Source organism: Haliotis rubra, unplaced genomic scaffold, assembly GCF_003918875.1.
Source record: "Haliotis rubra isolate DU_JTF1 unplaced genomic scaffold, ASM391887v1 Scf310, whole genome shotgun sequence".
NCBI lineage: Eukaryota > Metazoa > Mollusca > Gastropoda > Lepetellida > Haliotidae > Haliotis > Haliotis rubra.
In genome coordinates, this window is record NW_025766981.1 from 523,123 (window position 1) to 542,398 (window position 19,276).

General features: G+C 40.8%; 2 protein-coding genes across 3 annotated transcripts; one reads left to right on the forward strand and one right to left on the reverse strand.

The window, feature by feature from the left end:
* The first annotated feature begins 1,211 nt into the window (after nucleotides 1-1,211).
* Nucleotides 1,212-9,426, forward strand: LOC124283177 (proton-coupled folate transporter-like). 2 transcript variants are annotated; one of them, XM_046719203.1, is made up of 5 exons: nucleotides 1,212-1,499; nucleotides 3,320-4,413; nucleotides 5,432-5,515; nucleotides 7,875-8,031; nucleotides 9,175-9,426. In XM_046719203.1, the coding sequence occupies exons 1-5, from the start codon at nucleotides 1,435-1,437 to the stop codon at nucleotides 9,245-9,247; spliced, it is 1,473 nt and encodes a 490-aa protein (XP_046575159.1). In that variant the 5' UTR covers nucleotides 1,212-1,434; the 3' UTR covers nucleotides 9,248-9,426. The 2 variants fall into 2 exon arrangements, with proteins under 2 accessions (XP_046575159.1, XP_046575160.1); XM_046719204.1 differs by having other exon boundaries at nucleotides 3,323-4,413.
* A 3,039-nt stretch (nucleotides 9,427-12,465) lies between these two features.
* On the reverse strand, nucleotides 12,466-17,340 carry LOC124283218 (proton-coupled folate transporter-like). Its single transcript, XM_046719248.1, has 4 exons — nucleotides 16,347-17,340; nucleotides 14,961-15,044; nucleotides 14,407-14,563; nucleotides 12,466-13,602 (listed from the first exon to the last, which is right to left on the reverse strand). The coding sequence occupies exons 1-4, from the start codon at nucleotides 17,338-17,340 to the stop codon at nucleotides 13,539-13,541; spliced, it is 1,299 nt and encodes a 432-aa protein (XP_046575204.1). The 3' UTR covers nucleotides 12,466-13,538.
* Nucleotides 17,341-19,276: the final 1,936 nt, after the last annotated feature.

The following is a 19,276-nucleotide window of genomic DNA, read 5'->3' on the forward strand; positions in this document are numbered from 1 at the left end:
GATGTAAATATAGGTGTTTCTGATATTATCAGTAAATAGGTGGTTAGTGTTTAACGCTGCAGTTGGGTCAGACAAACCGGTGACTGATAGCATGAGCAACGATACCATTGAGATGTGATTCAATCATCTGGAGAACTTTGTTTCCAGATATTACGACAAGCAGGGTTGGAGACCTATCCTTACCTATCTGCGCCCTGTCCAGGAATTCACCTACATTATGATACGTGTATACAATGACAATCTAATCCATTGTTCTAGATTGTGACATACAGACATATCTAGGACAGATAGCATTACACCACGAGGTACGAACAGTAAACCGTATCTTCTTATAAAGTTCAACTCTCACCGGCGTCCACAACCAGTGAGTGAGTGAGTTTAATTTTACGCCGCTTTTAGCAATATTCCAGCAATATCACGGCAGGGGAACACCAGAAATGGGCTTTAGACATTGTATCCACGTAGGGAATCGAACCCGGGTCTTCGGCGTGACGAGCGAACGCTTTGACCACTAGCTATAGGCTACCCCCACCGTGATATTGCTGGAATATTGCTAAAAACGGCGTAAAACTAAACTCACTCACTAATGCTGTTAAAATTGTTTTGGCGCTAGAACATGTATGGACAGTATGGGTGAGTAACCACTTGCGTGTTGTGTCATGTTGCGTTAATGGTTACACAGCTGTCACCATTTGTGAGCATTATGCATTCCAGAACAGCGTAAATAATATGTTTGTATAGATATTCACAATAGTCAAAGAGAGCATCGTTGCATATTAAATTATAATATACACTATCACAACCTTGTGTAGTTGGAAGGTAAATACGCCTTCTTCACAAAGAAGGAAAAGCATTGTGTTTCTGTTTTATTAGTATTTATTTTGTCACGAGGCGTTTTTGCAATAAATAATATAATGTCAAGTTACACAGTCACTCATAAATGGGCGAAAGCATTGTTGGTTTTGTTTTTTTATGTATATAATTTTTTTTTATTAATTCTTATTTTTCGGGGTGGGGTGGGGTGGTGTGGTGTGGTGTGGTGTGGGGTGGGGGTCTTTGGGCAATTAATAATATATACCTTCTTATACATTTTGGTCAACCGTACAAGTATTTGTTTCCATTTATCACAGTCACGCAGCCGGGCGCGTTATATCGAGTCACACCACTTGACGCATCGCGTTTTATAACGGGATCACATGCGATCACGAGGATATGTTTGTTTAGAACACAACACTTAGTGTGACTTGCTACCCGTCATGTGACCGACAATGACTGGCAGATATATTTCTTTGGTGTAATGGGGCATTGCATTAGGGTCTGATCTCTAACATTGACCGTTCGGGATATTTTATACTTGATTAGATAACACATTTCTACCACTGAATAGAAAGGCTTTCACCAGTTCACTGAACGCGTTACTGCGATCAATCTAAGATGGCGTCGGATAGCGAGAAATCACCCCTGCTCTCGAGTCAGCCCAACGAGATCTCACCTCCAAGGTTGGTAAACAGCATTCTGACAGTCTAACGCCACGGGGCTCTCTCTGCCCGGGCAATCTACATGTTATGTAACTCACACTTCCTACCGCCACCAACTGGTAATTGGCCCACGCTCTCCTTAATGAGTTCACATACTTAACGATGTTGCAATGGGGATGGAAAGGTTGATGTTGTGTATGAAGTAGACATTTAACACTTTTGTTCCACCCACCAGCACTTGTAAGACCAAGGTACCCGTTAAAATCGAAGCGAATCTTTGATTGGAAGAATCGACTGACATATGAAAGGGACGTAACTCTCCTCGATACCGAGGAAAATTGAGCCTCTGTGATAATCTTTCACAAAAGACTGACAGACAGTAGGGTATTATAATTATACCCTTCAAACAAAGCACGGTAACCTGAATAGGAAGTGTAAGCGTTAACAAACTTTTCAAAGACAGATATCTTATGAACACACCACCATTTGCCTTTGTCACCATCCCTAACGCATGGAACGCACGTTCACAACACAGTAGCCCCATACACGTGCATGGGGTGTCATTCTTGATTTTGACGGTTTTCAAGAAGGTCGATAAATCATTGTAGACCATTAATTTTGACAATCATCTTGCATCACACAGTTGTTAGAGTTTGTTTCTAGTCGGTTTTGTTTTGTTTGAAAATGAAAATCGTGCACATGCAAATTTCACGTCATATACCAATCATCCCTCAAGAGCGATTACTGTACAAACAAACTATGGCCATAAGGAAGGGCAAGTGGTTATGCACTCTTAAAACATTCGTTATTATCATATCAACATTGATTGACTCCAACATATATCCCAATGTTTTCAATCGTAAATAAAAATGTAGTTTCCCTACTTTTGTAAGGGTAGATATGTCATCTTCACTTCAGGGAAGGTATCCATAACACTAAAATTTTCAAATGATGGAGGCATATCTGTGGAGCGGTCCTTCATGATGGATCTAAAAATTCAAATATCTCAGAATTGCAAATATTGACACAATCGTCCAGCTGTTTCTATATAAACAGATGTTCAGGAAGTTTGTTGTTTAACGACGCACTCAGCAACATCCCAACTATATCGGGAAGTATTTAAAGAGGTCTTACTGCAACATGATACATATTTTAATGCGAATGTTCCTGTAATATAAATCGTTAAATGTATCGAGTGTGTAAATTGGCTTTTCAAACCGATTTGAACGGTTCTTTTGTACCTTCACGGCGTGAAATGTCTGATATTTAACTCTTTAGTGAAATAGACGACAACGTTTTTAAAGTGCTGACAGCACGAGGGTCGAAATTATTGCGACTTTTGGGTTCGATTAAACAATCACTGGATCCCGACAACACCAAGATACACCATTCTGGGACAGTACATGGCCGAGGCCAAAGCGATTGGGCCATGTAAAAAAATCATGATATCTATGTTATATATAATATCAAGTGATGTGCATCTATAACTCATGTTTGTAGCATACTGGCCAGATAACAGACAAATGACAATGACTTGAAAACGTCTCTCTCCTTTGAAGAATTTGCACCTGTGAAGGTCCAGGTTAGGATTGGTCATCAGTGACCCACGCTTGTCCTAAAGGTCACCAACGGGTAGGGTGACTTGGTTGACATATGTCATCGTATCCCAATAGTGTAGATCGATGCTCATGATATTGATCACTTAATTGTCTGGTCCAGACTCCAGTATTTACAGACCGTCGTCATGTAGCTGGAATATTGCTGAGTGTGGCGTTAAACAAATTACATCTTGGAAGAATTTGCCATAATAAAATAAGTGACGATTGTGGTTCATTTTTCAGCAGCTGTGGGAAGGTCATTGGACGGCGATCCAGTCTCTTCAACCTGGTCCTTGCAAACGTTGTGGTCTGCATCCTAACGGTAGCCAGCGCCATCTTTTCCCCTGTCATGTCTCAGTACGTGTACCACAGAATCTCCCTACAGGTGTTCGGCAATGACACGAGAGCAAAGAACTTCTCAACTCTTGCCCCATGCTTCCAGAACACATCGGACCAAGGCTACATCCTTCAGGAGAGGGCACAGATTCAGTCCTCAGAGAAGCTTTCCATGTTTACTGTAGCGTCCAGTGGTATTGCTGTCCTATCTAACGTACTTCTAGGCACCTACTCTGACTTCTTTGGCAGGAAGTTCCTTTATGTTCTATCTATGACAGGGAATGTGTTACGGACCGTTATTACGGTGGTAATAATACATTGGGACCTAAACCTCGACTACTTCTTCCTTGCGATGGGTCTGTATGGTCTGTGTGGAGGTTCATGGGCCTTCACACTGGTGTCGTGTGCCTACACGGCTGACAATACACCCCCTCAACAGTCCCGATCTCTCTGGATGGCAGTCATTGAGTCTGTCACTGGTGTCAGCACTGCTCTGACATCTCTAGCAGTGGGGTACTTCATCGAAGCCACGGGCTACTTCTATCCATCGTTAACCTCAGCTCTGGTCATCGGCTTAGGAATCTTCGTCGTGGTCCTGTTCATGGAGGAGACTTGTCCAAGGCAACAGCAGTCCTGTATTACCCCCATACAGGGTTTACGGAACATTGTAAGCGTGTACGTCTTCCAAGGGACGCGATTAAAGAGAGGTATCATCTGGTTAGGGCTGTTGATATTCCTCTTTTCCATCATCAACAACTCGAGTGGGTCCAATCTGGACACGCTGTTTGAGATGAACCTGCCGTTCTGCTGGAGCCCGGAAAAGATGGGTCTGTTCGGCACCGTCACCTACTTGGTGAAGAACTTGGTCGGGGTGTTTATAGTGAAGGGCTTGCAGTGCTGTATGACGGATGAAGTTGTTGCTGTCGTGGCGACGCTGTCAGCTATCGGGGGAGACCTCATGTGGGGATTTGCTAAAAACGACTTCATGCTGTATGCAGGAGGTAAGATTTGTATTCTGATATTAGATGTTCAAACACAGCTGGAGGGGATCGTTTAGAATAATTTAGAAATTTTCATAAGCTTAACGCTTACCTAACAGACAGTTTGGAGTGTGTAATCCCCAGGGACCAGTTTCGTAGCGATCGTAGCGCTACGACTGTCGTAAGTGTTAAAGTATGGGAGTTACGATCACTTTAGCTCGTAGATCTTTTAGATCGTAGACCTTAGATCTTTTTGTGAAATGGGGCCCAGGGATAAACAGTCTACAGTGATCCACTGAACGGAGAAATAGTCAAAGGTTACACGGATGGACTAAAAACTCATCGCTAATATCCATTATGTTTGTTGATGTTGTTGTTGTTTTTGTTGTTGATGATGATGATGATGATGTTGTTATGCAACATGTAAGGGAGGGGACCATTATAATTTGGTTTGGTTGGTTTGTTGTGTTACGCTGCACTCAGCAATATTCCAGCTGTATAGCGGCGGTCTGTAAATAGGCAAGTCTGGACCAAACAATCCTCTGATCAACAGCATGAACATCGACCTATGAATTTGGATACGATGACATGTGTGTCAGGAAAGGATTATGCATTCACTGCCTGACATTTTACCCCGAAGGCGTTGGCCGATGCTTATAATATCACTCACTGCTTTGTCTTTTTTAGACTCGATAATTTACTGCATACTCTTTGACTGCTATAACTGACTGGAGCATCGCGTGACTTGTTAATTGTTATGCTAAATATGTTATACACTGTCAGATTATCTACGCCACATGCATCTAAGGACTAGTGAGTGAGTGAGGTTTTAGTTGTACGCCTCTTTTAGCAATATTCCAGCAATATCACGGCGGGGAACACCAAAAATGGGCTTCACACATTGTACCCATGTGGGGAATCGACCCCGGGTCTTCGGCGTGACGAGCGAACGCTTTAACCACTAGGCTACCCCACCGCCCCTTTGCATTACAACGTTTATGTATTAACATGTATACTCTACAATCACGTTTCGTTTCAGTTCCTGTTGTCGGACTTGTCGGATTTGCCGCTACTCCTATCATCCGGGGCATCATGTCCAAGATGGCGCCTCAAAGTAAACAGGGTACGCCGATGAAGAATGTACTGATAATGTTATATAATATGACAACATAGATACCTTATCATGTCAAAGTAAAGAGTCATCACCAGTGTACCTGTATTACTGACTGAAATCCTATCTGATTTGTATCTTGACATGTGTACAGGAAATGTGATTTTGACCTTCTTCTCTTCATAATACTTGATAAAACTGACTGTCGTGTGTTGATTGTGTAGAAACGTTGTATATTTGGGACATTAGAATTTGTATCCTGTTATTGTGAATTTCAGTCCCTCAGGGTGCACCATATATTGCAGTGAGTGAATGTTTTTAGTCACGTCGACAGTATTTCAGCCATATCAAGACTAAAAAAGTTATGCATTAATAAAAAATTTTTAATAATAATGATAATGATAATTGTATAATTAATTTCTATAGCGCCTGTTTTCCAGCGTATCTGCTGCCCAACGGCGCTGTTACAGTCTAGCAGGCTAGTGAGGGATATGCCTGCCTGAACAATTATGTTTTTAGGTGTTTCCTGAAAGTTTGATAAGTTTCAAAATAAACTCTGTAAAACAAAGAGACTATCACAGAAATAGTTACAACTAGCTAGCATATATCTTAAAACGTAGAAAAACATTTTGGACAATTTAACTTTTTTTACAACACGTAGTTTGGATGAAGGAAGGGAAAGAGGGTTGCGTTTGGGTGTTGTTGCCTCTCCATGCGTGACACTGACTGAGAGTTTGAGAGATTCACTTAGTAGAACTGATTACTCCTGATTACTGATTATGCAAATACAAGCAGAAACCAGGGGATAATATCAAAAGCCATCTTTGAAGACATGAGTACGACTCTGGAGAAGGATTCCGATCCTCTCACCCTAGACTAACGCTTAGTCCCTGAATATATACTCTCCCAAAAAAGAAACGCATATAGGAATTTCAACTGTATTTTTATGTTTATTTTGAAACATCTTGTAGGCTTTATAAGTCAATGAAATATAGCGAACACCATAGGACTCATAAACAGAGCAAAACCTTTGGTAAAATGAATCACGTTTTAATTCATTGCTATTTTAAATTGCTAGTATTTTCATGATGCGTTTCTTTTTTGGGAGAGTATATATAATATTGACAGTAACAAATAATCCCATTTAATTTGAAAAGGAGCCCTAGAGAGTTGGGGGAGATTCTAGACTTGCTTTATTTGGGGCTTTAGCATTGCATGGAGGGCTGGGTGGAAGGGAAAAGATTGTAGTTCAGGGACTGTGAGACAGACTACTGTCACTCCAAACTACATATTTACAATAAATGTTCAAGGAAAAGACAAACAACATAGCATCACCTTACCTTAAATTAACAGAGCGGAGGTTGTTCAGTTTCCAAAGTTTGTATCCATTCAAACTGAAAAGTATCTACGACTGAACTGGCCACATGTTTAGAGCCCAAGGCCTTGTGTTGACTGTATGAGTGGCTTGACCCGCTTGACCTTTGAGCGGGCCTTGCTCCAAGGCTGTAATGAATGCTAAGCCAATGGTTGATCAGTAATTCTATCCTTTAAAGAGGCAAGTCTAGACTAGCGGACAGTAGCCTTGGTCCAAGGCGTAAAACTAAACTCAATCACTCACTCACATTACTGAGAAAGAGTAATCCGAAATTAGTTACTTATGACCACTTTCTAAAAGGCATTCTGTATACATAGCTTTCGGCCTTTGGAGCTGCGCCAAAATTTGTCAGATTGATACAAAGTTCATCTAGAGTCCAGCTGTACTTCCATGTTGTCGCTGGCTGAGTGGGTTAGATCACTGGCGTTTTGGGACTAGGCGCCTCATGTTGAGTGTGTGGTGTCTAATCTATGGGTGGGAAATCTGTACTTTACTGAGAAGGTGTAATCTTAAAACATTACATTTGGAACAGGTATGGTTTATCCCCAACAAGCTCAATGTGAAGTGAGAGAGTGAGCGGGTTGGTTTATCACTATAAGCAATGTTCCAGCAATATCACAGCGGGGGACAGAAATAGGCTTCACACTTTGCACCCATGTGGGGAAAAGTGAACGCTTTATGCGCTAGGTTGTCCCACCGCCTCGCCTGCTTGGGGAAGTTTGGCCGATCATACATAGGCAAATAAATCATTCACGATTTTTAGTAAAAACTATACAAGCATGTACTAAGTTCCCCTGAATACACAGTTCATGAAGCAATATGTCTGAGCAATAGTGTGTATGTTTCAGCTTTAACATAAATGTTAATATAGAAAACAGTTATATTGTTTGTAATATGAGGACTATAATATTCAAACTTATAGTATTATTAAACTATGACACAAATTTTAATACTGGTTGTATATTTATATTCTGATCATCCGTTGTCCATTACTAGGGGCACTGTTTGCAAGTCTGGCTCTCGTGGAGGCTGCGTGCAGTACATTCGGGACTCCGCTCTTCAATAGCATCTACCAAGGGACAGTGACGTACTGGAGGGGTGCCGTGTTCATTGCCATGGGGGCCATGCATCTGGCAGCCTTGGTGCTGTACCTGTGAGTATAACGTGGTTTATATTAAGATCGGTTTAAAGGTAGCTAAAACTAATAGTTTGTCCGTCAATACAGTGTCATGCTTGCTTGGTCAAACAAAGAATTGATACATTGTCGTCTGTATGGTCTCCACTGCCGAAAACACATGGAGATTTCGGTAAAGTTAGTTGGAATATCGATTCCATGATGTTTTTACGGGGCAGTGGGAGAGCTTATTAATGGGTACAATGTGTGAAACCCATTTCTGTGTTCCCTGCCGTGAAATCGGCGTAAAACCATAGTTTAGTTCTCACTCATTTGATCACTCGACAGATGCTATTTTAAGGCTCCATTTTTGATGATTGCTGTTTGTTCCTACTGCATCTTTACACACCTAATAATCACATTGTGACATGTTTGATTATTCTGTGTATAATAATCCCAATCTTGTATGATATATACCCACTGGCTACAATAGCAGCGGTTTGAGTCAGAATCGAATTACAGTCAGGCCTCGTTAATACGAACACTTCGGTTTCTGTAAAAAAACGTTCGGATAGTGAAACGTTCGTACTGCTGAAACATGACTCCAAACATACACTCCCAATGAAATGAAACTGTTTTGCAAAAGAAATTACAAGTTGGCTAATCCGGACTGCTTTATAATCCGGACAAATTAAGCGGTCCCAGGCCAGTCCGTAGTAGACAGGTTCCACTGTATGTGCGAAGTCAAAATCAATGATAAGATATAGTGATGTCGCCCTCCAAACAAAAACAGTGGTAGCGAATGGGTCGAAATTATATGTAGTCATACAATATCAAGATATCTAGCAGACCCAGCTGGAATATTGCTGTGTATGGTAAAAGAGGACAACATGACTATTGGCCATGAAAGGATTGTGCTACCGGTTGGACAGGACAGATGGCTATTTTCAATGCCATCACCGAGTTTCAGTGATCCATTTAATTGAAGTTCTCAGCTCTTCTCTGTTTTCATGTCCTTTACACCACATGGATATCGGTTTCTGAGGATGTTCTATTCAACTGACGTTTTATGTTTCTATGAACAATGAGCTACAGCGGATAACTGTACATGTAATTGTTTAGTCAATATGTCCATTTAGTATTTCTGTAGCATTTAATTCATATCGCCCTGTCTTCTTTCAGAATATTCATTCCGCTATTCAGGAAGGAACAGAGACTTCAAGAATCTCGACACATACAGACGTCAAAGTCATGACCTCTTCTTGGAGTAATACAACATCACCACTTTTTCATCTAATTTAACTATGTGCAATATGTTGATCGGTTGGTTTGTTGTTTAACGCCGCACTCAGCAATATCCCAGCTATATGGCGGCGGTCTGTAGATAATCGTGTCTGGACCAGACAATACAGTGACCAACAGCATGAGTATCGTTCTACGCAATTGGGATACGATGACATGTGTCAACCAAGTCAGCGAGCCTGACCACCCGATCCCGTTAGTCGTCTTTACGACAAGCATGGGTTACTGAAGATCAATTCAAACCCGAATCTTCACGGATGTGCAATATGTATATTTGACAGTGAATTTGTTGCACGTGCAATATTTATTGTAATTCAACTTTTCCTTTGAAGAAATAGGAGCACAATTTTCATCTCCATCACTTGTCCACTGACGTGAAGTACAGCTCAAGTACTGTACAACGACGTAAAACAAATTTCACTTTTATAGTGAGCTGCTGCATCGAACAAGAATTTTTATACCACTATGTCTTTAGTCAAATATACAAAATAATTAATGAGGCATAACATTACAGGGCATATTCTGTGATATTGTAATTGTGTTGACCTTTCGTTCATTCGGTTGTGATTTATAACATTTCCAGCCAGTATTCTACTATTATTTTGTAGTGTATGCTCATACATTGTACGTCATAAAAGACTTTTACTACATTCTGTCGTTTATTTGTTTGTTAAGAACTAGTTTCAATAAGTTTTTTTGCCGTATAAGACTGACTGACTGAGTTTGATTTTACGCCGCTTTTAGCAATATTCCAGCAACATCACGGCGGGGGACACCAGATATGGGCTTCACACATTGTACCCATGTGGGAATTGAACCCAGGTCTTCGGCGTGACGAGCCAAAAACCACACTACCCCACCGCCCCTTGCTCTGTATAAGAGGTGTAACTGGAAACAGATGGTAGAATAAAATTACTGTACACAGAACTTGGTGACACTGAAAGAAAACACAAGCCACGTCTACTCTAATAACCAATCACTTGAAACGTACCTTTCAGTTATGCCTCGTGGTAAACTTAGAGAAGTTGTTTTTCTGTGTTAATCACCTAATCAGGATTCATTTGCATTCATTCATTCATTCATTCATGCATTCATTCATTCATTCATTTATTTGAAGTTAGATATCATTTCCTGGTGGAAAAATAATCTTCGAGCGTCTGTGGACTGTACAGACTGGTGGATATGTGAGTCTAGTAATTTAATACAGATGTTCTCAAGGAAATATTTTTATACACACTCATGACCACATGGACAAAATGAAATAGGTTTTGTACATGGAATATGTAAATGACAAATATGTTCCCTTTGCTTCCCATGAAAAGTAACAAATGTTAAAGTACCTAACCGTACTCGCTGCATGACTGAAATATTTGTGAGATAAAGAATAGATAGCCCCTACATGTGGTGTGAAGGTTACGATTACATGTACCTGATTCCTGCACGGCTTGGGTGCATGGCCATGAATACCTCGACAACCTGTGGCCGTTACAAGTACACTGAAGGTTACACAAAACTAAAATGTTTTCCCATAGACTTCCATAACAACGTTATATTGTCTTAAAATAACCTGGTCGTTGACAGCCATTAAATGTATATATATGCTCAGTATGGCCTTATAGCCGCAATGAGGTTTGGTTAACCAATTCCTTTTCCGAGCTGAAAACACCAACCCCAGTTCCACACCAAATGTCACCCACTTGAAAATATCTGTGCACACATTCAACATTGTGCTTAAAAAGACAGCACTATATATTGGAAAATATGGTCAGTTTTCATTCCTGGATGGATGTACATTTAACAGAAGAAAATATTTTTTAAACAAAAATCTCACACAAAAATATCCAATCGCAGCTGTCAGATGATTCTGCCTGCTTCTTAAACTACGGAAAAGCGCCTCTGAAACTACGGAATCTGATTTGGTGTTGTATAACCCGAATGGTCCGGTTTGGAATTGGTCTTCCGCAACATACACTTGTCGTAAGAGGCGATGATATGTCTCAACGGGATCGACTTAGTTGACACATATCATCGCATCCCAGTTGCGCAAGTCGATACTCATGTTGTTGATCAATGGGTTGTCTGGTTCTTAATCGATTATTTACCGGCCGCCGCCATATATAGCTGGTATATTGCTGGTATATTGCTGAGAGCGGCGTTAAACAACAAACAAACAAACAATCTTTATATACCTTGTCTTGATGAACATCATTTCATTAACTTATGACATGCACAGGGGCGGTGTGGTAACCTTGTGGTGAAAGCGTTCGCTCGTCACGCTGAAGACCCAGGTTCGATTCCCCATATGGGTACAGTGTGTGAAGCCTATTTCTGGTGTGCCCCGCCGTGATATTGCTGGAATGTTGCTAAAGGTGACTCACTATGACATGCACATATTCCTGAAGTTTCCTATACAGAATGTGGCGTCGAATGTCACGATAATCGTTGGCAGTTACATCTCCACATACTGGTCGATGGATAATCTTGTTTTTTAACAAATCCTGATAAACTTATTTAATGCAACATATGGAGAGAAAAAACTACATTTCTTAGGCTTTGAGAACAATAAGGTAACTTTAGAATCCCCTGTAAATTCTGTCAAGTTATTCTTCTTTTACCATTCTTGAAATTGCGCTTGTCACAATGAGTTCAAGGCCTTGAGAAGATATTTCCAAACAATGCATTGAAGGTCGGGTTGTATATACATCACATGAGATCGGTGCACTTTACCGCATGTCACTTGTTGTCATACATTTTCACCTCAATATCTTGAATACAGAGCAGATAAACTTTGCATGGGACATGAATGTATGCTATTTATGTCATGGACATCACGTTGGCCTTATTACGTAACATTCGTGATAACATCTCACGAGTTTACGGTTTTTACCACTCGTGAAGATCCGGGTTAGAATTGATCTTCAGTAACCCGTTCTTGTCGTAAGAGGCGACTAACGGGATCGGGTGGTCAGGCTCGCTGACTTGGTTGACACATGTCATCGGTTACCAATTGCGCAGATCGATGCTCATGCTGTTGATCACTGGATTGTCTGGTCCAGACTCGATTATTTACAGACCGCCGCCATATAGCTGGAATATTGCTGAGTGTGGCGTAAAACTAAACTCACTCACACACTTGAAGATATTAATATGCTTTAACTAAGCAAAGCATATGTTTGAAAATCAAAAACTATACCTTTTAAGAAAATGATTTTTGTCTTTTTTGTTTGTTACTCATGTAATGGTGTAAAAGATGAATGTAGTAGTGATGAAAGTATCCAAACGTTTCTATGGTATTTGTTAATAGTCATACAATCTATAAACGTGTCACGTGAGACCAAAGATGTGTTTGTCCTTCCTTAAACATATTTGCATTTCAACAAAACTGGTAACTGTATAGTTTAAGGATGATGGCATTGATACTGAATTGTTACCATACATTCGCACAAAATTTGTTTTTGTATGCAAATAATTTCACCCTGATCTCGTTTTAGCTGCGTTCAAAAATATATCTTAGAATAAACACATGTATGTTTTGTTTGTTTGTTTGTTTGTGATTCTTTGTGTATGTATGTGTGTGTTTATGTCCGTATCTATACATGTATGTATGAGTATAATGGGTGTAATGTTATATATGGGCCTATGTATGCTCATATGTCGTGTGTGTGCGCGCGCGCTCGCGTGTGTGTGTGTGTGTGAGAGAGAGAGAGAGAGTGTGTGTCTGTGTGTGTGTGTGAGTGTGATATTACTTATGTAGCTTTACATGTGTATCATGTTTTATGTATTGGTGCATGTATTTTTATGTTTAATTATAGTGTGTTCAAAATAAATCGTATGTTTATGTTCTTCTGCCATTCATCTATGCGTTTGCACTATATCGTATATGGTCTGTTTCTTAATTGTTATGCATATCATGGAACCAGGTTTCTCGTTACAGCAACATTTAATACAAAAGTATTGAATTCTCAAATGCTCAACTATTTTGTTATCATTACAATGGTTAAGGCTGAAATGAAATCAAGCTGTTATTTCAATAATTTGATGTATCTGGTACATTTTCAGAGGCTCAGAGTTGCAGCTTTGTTGTCAATATGTAAATGTTGCTGTATGTAGATAAAATGTTTCTCAATCTCAGTCTATCTCGATGTTTATAACTGTTGGCCACATAACGTGAGCGACAGCGCCAAGTCAATGCATTTTGACATTTCTTCTTGGGTTTATACACTCAGCCAAAGGAAAACGCCACTCTAGTTCACATGGATTTGTACTGTTTTTGATTCCCGTTGTTTCCGTATGAGGATCGCCATCACTCTGAAACATTACAATAATACACTCTATGATCGTACAAGGTGAGTTAGCGTCTTATCAATATAGACATAAGTAGCGAGTTGTTCAAAAGTTGGTTGTTTAGTTTCAGTGATATACTGTAAACATTCCTACAGTCAAAGGTGACAGGTTATATTGTTTTGCTGACAACCGAAAATCAATCATTCTAATAATGATATGAACTAATTTGCTTCACAGATCAATCAGTTAGTTAACTGTTAGCATGACAAAAGAAACCAAGGTATATTATCTGGGCCACAAAAATACGTATTTAGCATTCGGAATCCTGGAATTTGGTTTCACAAAACAATTTTATGATATCCACGAATGTACCTTTACTTGGATTAGTAGAACAAACAAAACCTATATGTTTAGGGACAGTTCAAAAGTACAATGTAAGTCAAACTTAAGAATTCCTAAAGGTTTCAGAAATAGTACCAACCTCTATGCAAAATATTTATTCTGAAAATGTTGAATCACACTCTCTCCCCCCCAAAAAAAAATACAACAACAAACAAACAAAAAACAAACAAAAACAAAACAAACAAAACAAATAAAAAAAGATATATACACATGCACACAGACACAAAGATAGAGAGAGAGAGAGAGAGAGAGAGAGAGAGAGACAGAAAGAGATACAGACAGACAGAAAAGACAGAGACAGGCAGAAAGACAGAGAGAGACAGACAGAGGGACAGAGAAAGACAGAGAGAGCAGGTACACAAATTTAAACTTAAGGAATTAAGATTTTATCCGACATCGTACTTTTGGAACTGATCCCTTACTCACATGAAAATGATCGCTGTGATGCCATTGGTTACAGCATATGACACATACACCGCGCCTCGCCAGTAGATGACAGTCATCTGGTAGATGTTGTTGTAGACAACAGCTGCTGCCACGGAGCACAACGCCTGCACCACTGCCAGACTCGCGAATATTGCACCTGGCAATTATACACTCGTTCAGAATAGTCCAGTGGATATACAGACGGGAATATGTGTCTCGTTATTACATTTTATCCATTACTGGATTGTCGGATGCAAACTTGATTAATTGCAATCCTCCGTCATATAGGTGAATAATTGCTCTTGCGAAACATCGGGGAATAGCAGGTCTCGATTATCCGAGTTCATTGGGCGAAAAACTGTACAATTGTACTGAAAAGCTGCCTTTTTCACAGTTGATATCACATTTGATCGATGCTACCGAGAGTATAATCAAAATCGGGGAGCTCAGACCACCAACAGAAACATCGTCCCAGATGAAACAAATATACAAGGAATAACCCACGATCCCTCCCAAAACAAAGCCAAAACAGAATACCTTGTCTTGAAACATACCTTGTCTATTTGATGGAACTTGCTTGGACAAAACACTCCTGGCCATTGGTGTTGGAAGAAAACCGATGATAGCAACACCAGGAACTGTAAGGCATGATAGATATGGAATGAAAGCAAAACCAAACTTTGAATAGTAGTTTTGCAGTGATAGCAAAACCGAACTGTAACCCATAGTTCTTCAGTGATTGCAAAACCAAACTATGAACACATAATAGTTTTACTCCTCTAACATAATACAGATTCTTCAGACATACGATATTACGCTGAGCATGTGTGGGTAATCGGTTATTACACCTTCTGTGGCTATCGACACATGAATAACCTTATGGGAAAAACAACTACCGATTGGTTTGGCTTTAAGCAATATTCCATCAATATCACGGTGGGGGATACCAGAAATGGGATTCACACATTGTACCCACGTGGTGAATCGAACCCAGATTTTCACGAGCGAACGCTTTAACCACTAGGCTACCCGACAGTTAGTTTGAGGTTGAATGGTCTCGCATCTTCTGTACGCCTTCACTTGCGAGACAAACTGTTGGCGTTCAAATTATCATTGTGTTATTTATGAGTGAGTGGGTATGGCGTTACGCCGCTTTTAGCAATGTTCCAGCAATATCACGGCAGGGTACAACTGAAATGGGCTTCACACATTGTACCCATTTGGTTAAACGAATCCAGGTCTTTGGCGTAACAAGCGAAAGGTTTAACCACTAGACTACCCCATCAATCTTATGTTATTCATTGCACCATATCGTATATCTTTCTTTTACTAGTCTCCCAATTGGAATGATATAGACAATGTCGAACTTAAGTTCCACATCACATTATTCTGATTCCTGTTATAAGGTTATGAATATGTCTAAATACTTCTAATAGTGAGTGAGTGAGTGAGTTTAGTTTTACACCGCCTTTAGCAATATTCCAGGAATATCACGGCGGGGGACACCAGAAATGGGCTTCACACATTGTACCCATATGAGAACCGAACCCTGTCTTCTGCGTGACGAGCGAACACTTTAAACACTGGTCTACCCCACCGACCCTAATACTTCTACTACAAAAAGAGCATTTTAGTGTTCGTATATGTGATCAAACAGATTTGTTAATACTTTTATAGGACTATTCTTATAATAAACACATACACACACACACACACACACACACACACACTCACTTACTCACTCACTCAAACGCACTCACATGTGCCGCACAACCATGTACACGTGTCCACAACAAACTTAACACAACGACACAATAAACGCCTCTTCTCTGTGAACAAGGGGACGTAACTCTTTAACCAGCTGTGGGGAGCCACACCATGAACAAGGCTGCCTAACATATAATGAAAACCACGACTCTACACATTACTGAGTTACTTACATCCAAGGTAGAGCATCCACTCTGTCGATGCGAAGGCAAACAACATTTCTCCCCCAGCGTTTGACAAGGAACCTAAGATCCCCATGACAGCGTCAGAGGAACAACATTGTAAGACCCGGACAATCGCCACACCAAAAGTCTTCCTTACCACTGTGCTTATCGTGTCGTACACACCCATCTTTTCGGGGCTCCAACAGAAAGGCAAGTTCATGAAGAACAGCGTGTCTATGTTAGATCCTCCTGAATCACACAGAGACGCGAAGAAGAACGCAAAGAGTCCAAGCCAGAAGATAGCCCGTTTCAAAACAGTCCCACCAAAGTATATGTCAGTAATATTACGTAGGCCTTGCAGTAAGGATTTACTGTTCTCCTTGCCATCAGAATCCTCATGTTTAGGACTTTCTAAAAAGAATATCACAAGGACCATATCCAAAAGCGTCACTGCTGCGGATGTTAGAGATGGATAGAAGAACCCAGTGTTTTGAATGAAGTAGCCTGTGGCTGTAGACGCTAATGATTCTGACAGACCTATTACACATTCCAGGATGACGATGTTCAAACTCCTGCTCTGTTCGGGAGGCGTGTGGTCTGCCGTGTAGGCCATGGTAGCTAACATAAAGCCCCAGCCCCCGCCAAGCAAACCATCCATACCTGTAGCGAGGAAAAAATAATTTAAATCCAGGCGCCAATAAATTATCACTGCAGTCATTGCGTTCCGCAATAAATGACCAGCCATTGGACAAAGGAATAGAAATTTTCTTCCAATGATGTCGGAGTAAGATCCAATGATGATGTTGCTGAAGACTGCGAAACCAGCGGATGCACTGGAATACTGCCATAATTTGGTAGAGGCGAGCTTCTGAGCCTTCTCCTGAAGATGGTATCCCTCATCTGAAGTGTTCTGGAAGCAGGGAGCCAGCACGGTGAAGTTCTTGATGCGAGTGTCATTTCCGAATACGGAGTCTGCAGCACGATGGTAGATGTATTGGCTCATCACGGGCATGTAAATGTGTGTACCCGTTGCCAATAGGCACACAATTACGTTGTTAACAAGCAACCTCTTAACATTTACCCTGGAGCCGGGCGCCGCCTTCTCAAGGAGAGGTGTTTTCTCCATGTTTACAAGCAACGTACTAGTAAATGACACTATTATCAGTAGACTGGTGACAGGGATATCAAACCTTGACCCACTGTATGAATGCCAGCTACTGATAACTATATAGATGTTGTTCACAATAGTGAAATACTGTAACAATTGGGCCGTATTCGTACCGATAGTGTCGACTACGCCATCTACGACTGAATGAATCTTCAGTAACCCATACTTGTCGTAAGAGGCGACTAACGGGATCGGGCGGTTAGGCTCGCTGTCTTCGTTGACACATGTCATCGGTTCCCAATTGCGCAGATCGATGCTCACACTGTTGATCACTGGATTGTCTGGTCCAGACTCGATTATTTACAGTACGCCGCCATATAGCTGGATTATTGCTGAGTGCGGCGTAAAACTCACTCACTCACTCTATTTTTCTGGCCTTCACTTTCCATTTTGGATTAAAGGATTTTGGATAAGCTATTAAAACTGTTATAAAGGCAATACTGAACATTGCTCACATCATTTTAAGTAAGTAAGTTAAGTGGACGCATTTGTATATCTCATCCATAAGTCCGGGCAAAACATGTTCATGTACCTGAAAGTCCTCTTAACTATTTCTGACCCGTGAAGGTCCGGGTTAGAATATTGATCTTCGGTAACCCATGCTTGTCGTAAGAGGCAACTAACGAGATCAGGCGGTCAGGCTCGCTGACTTAGCTGACACATGTCATCGGTTCCCAATTGCGCAGATCGATGGTCATGCTGTTGATCACTGGATTGTCTGGTACAGACTCGATTATTTACAGACCGCCGCCATATAGTTGGAATATTGTTGAGTACGGCTTAAAACTAAACTCACTCACTCTTAGCTATTTCTGCTGAATCCAACTGTCACATGCTTGAGTACAACAGTTTTCCATCTTATTACGATGACTGACTGTTCTGTGTGCAAATACTCCTTGGGTATTCCGTGATCCATAGGCCATAGGACTCCATAGACCCACAATTGAAGCGAATGGTTGGGTTTAGTTTTATGCCGCTTTTAACAATATCCCAGCAATAGGGACACCAGAAATGGGCTTCATACATTGAACCCCTGTGGGGAATCGAACCCGGGTCTTCGGTGTGACGAGCGAACACTTCACCCACTAAGCTACCCAACCGAGTGATGCCATAACTCGTTGCGCATGTTATCAACTCCTGGCATAGATAACAGAAGCCGTCTTTATTCAAACAACACTCACTCACCAAACTTTGACATGTTTTCGATTCATTCTGTCCGATATTTTCACTGTCGATGCATTTGTATAGTATCAATTTACAGAATCATGTTTTACAATACAATAAAACGTTAATTACAAGTCCTCAACAGCTTGTCAGAACAAATGAATATTATATAAGTGAAAATATGCATGATTTACTTTATGTTTAGTATATTTAACTTACATGTGTACTTGTACATTTAGGACCGCCTCCGTGGTGTAGTGGTTAGAGCGTCCGCCCGGAGAGCGGAAGGTCGCCGGTTCGATCCCCGACCGCGTCATACCAAAAGACGTTAAAATATGGTACTTGTTGGTCCCTCGGCATTAATGGGTACAACAAATAAATAAATGGTCGGCTCGGAGTCAGTATAATATGTCTGAGTGGGGTATTCATGCTTCACTGCGGCATGGTATCTCAGTGGGCTAGCACTATAAAAGCAGCTTAAGTCCGGGCTAGTACAAGCAGCCGCACATGCACGTCGTCATATGAGCGAAATATTCTCAAGCACGACTTAAAACCCAATTTCACCTCACCTTAACTCACTTGCACATTTAGACTTTGTATACATAGG

What these genes read in the sequence shown, in the direction of transcription:
- LOC124283177 (XM_046719203.1), top strand. Translation starts at nt 1,435, where the DNA reads ATGGCGTCGGATAGCGAGAAATCACCCCTGCTCTCGAGTCAGCCCAAC. An exon ending in AACGAGATCTCACCTCCAAG is followed by an intron (nt 1,500 to 3,319) that starts GTTGGTAAACAG and finishes TTCATTTTTCAG; the next exon opens with CAGCTGTGGGAAGGTCATTG. An exon ending in CTTCATGCTGTATGCAGGAG is followed by an intron (nt 4,414 to 5,431) that starts GTAAGATTTGTA and finishes GTTTCGTTTCAG; the next exon opens with TTCCTGTTGTCGGACTTGTC.
- LOC124283218 (XM_046719248.1), bottom strand. Translation starts at nt 17,340, where the DNA reads ATGAGCCAATACATCTACCATCGTGCTGCAGACTCCGTATTCGGAAAT. An exon ending in GTGGATGCTCTACCTTGGAT is followed by an intron (nt 15,045 to 16,346) that starts GTAAGTAACTCA and finishes CATGCCTTACAG; the next exon opens with TTCCTGGTGTTGCTATCATC. An exon ending in AGTTCCATCAAATAGACAAG is followed by an intron (nt 14,564 to 14,960) that starts GTATGTTTCAAG and finishes TATAATTGCCAG; the next exon opens with GTGCAATATTCGCGAGTCTG.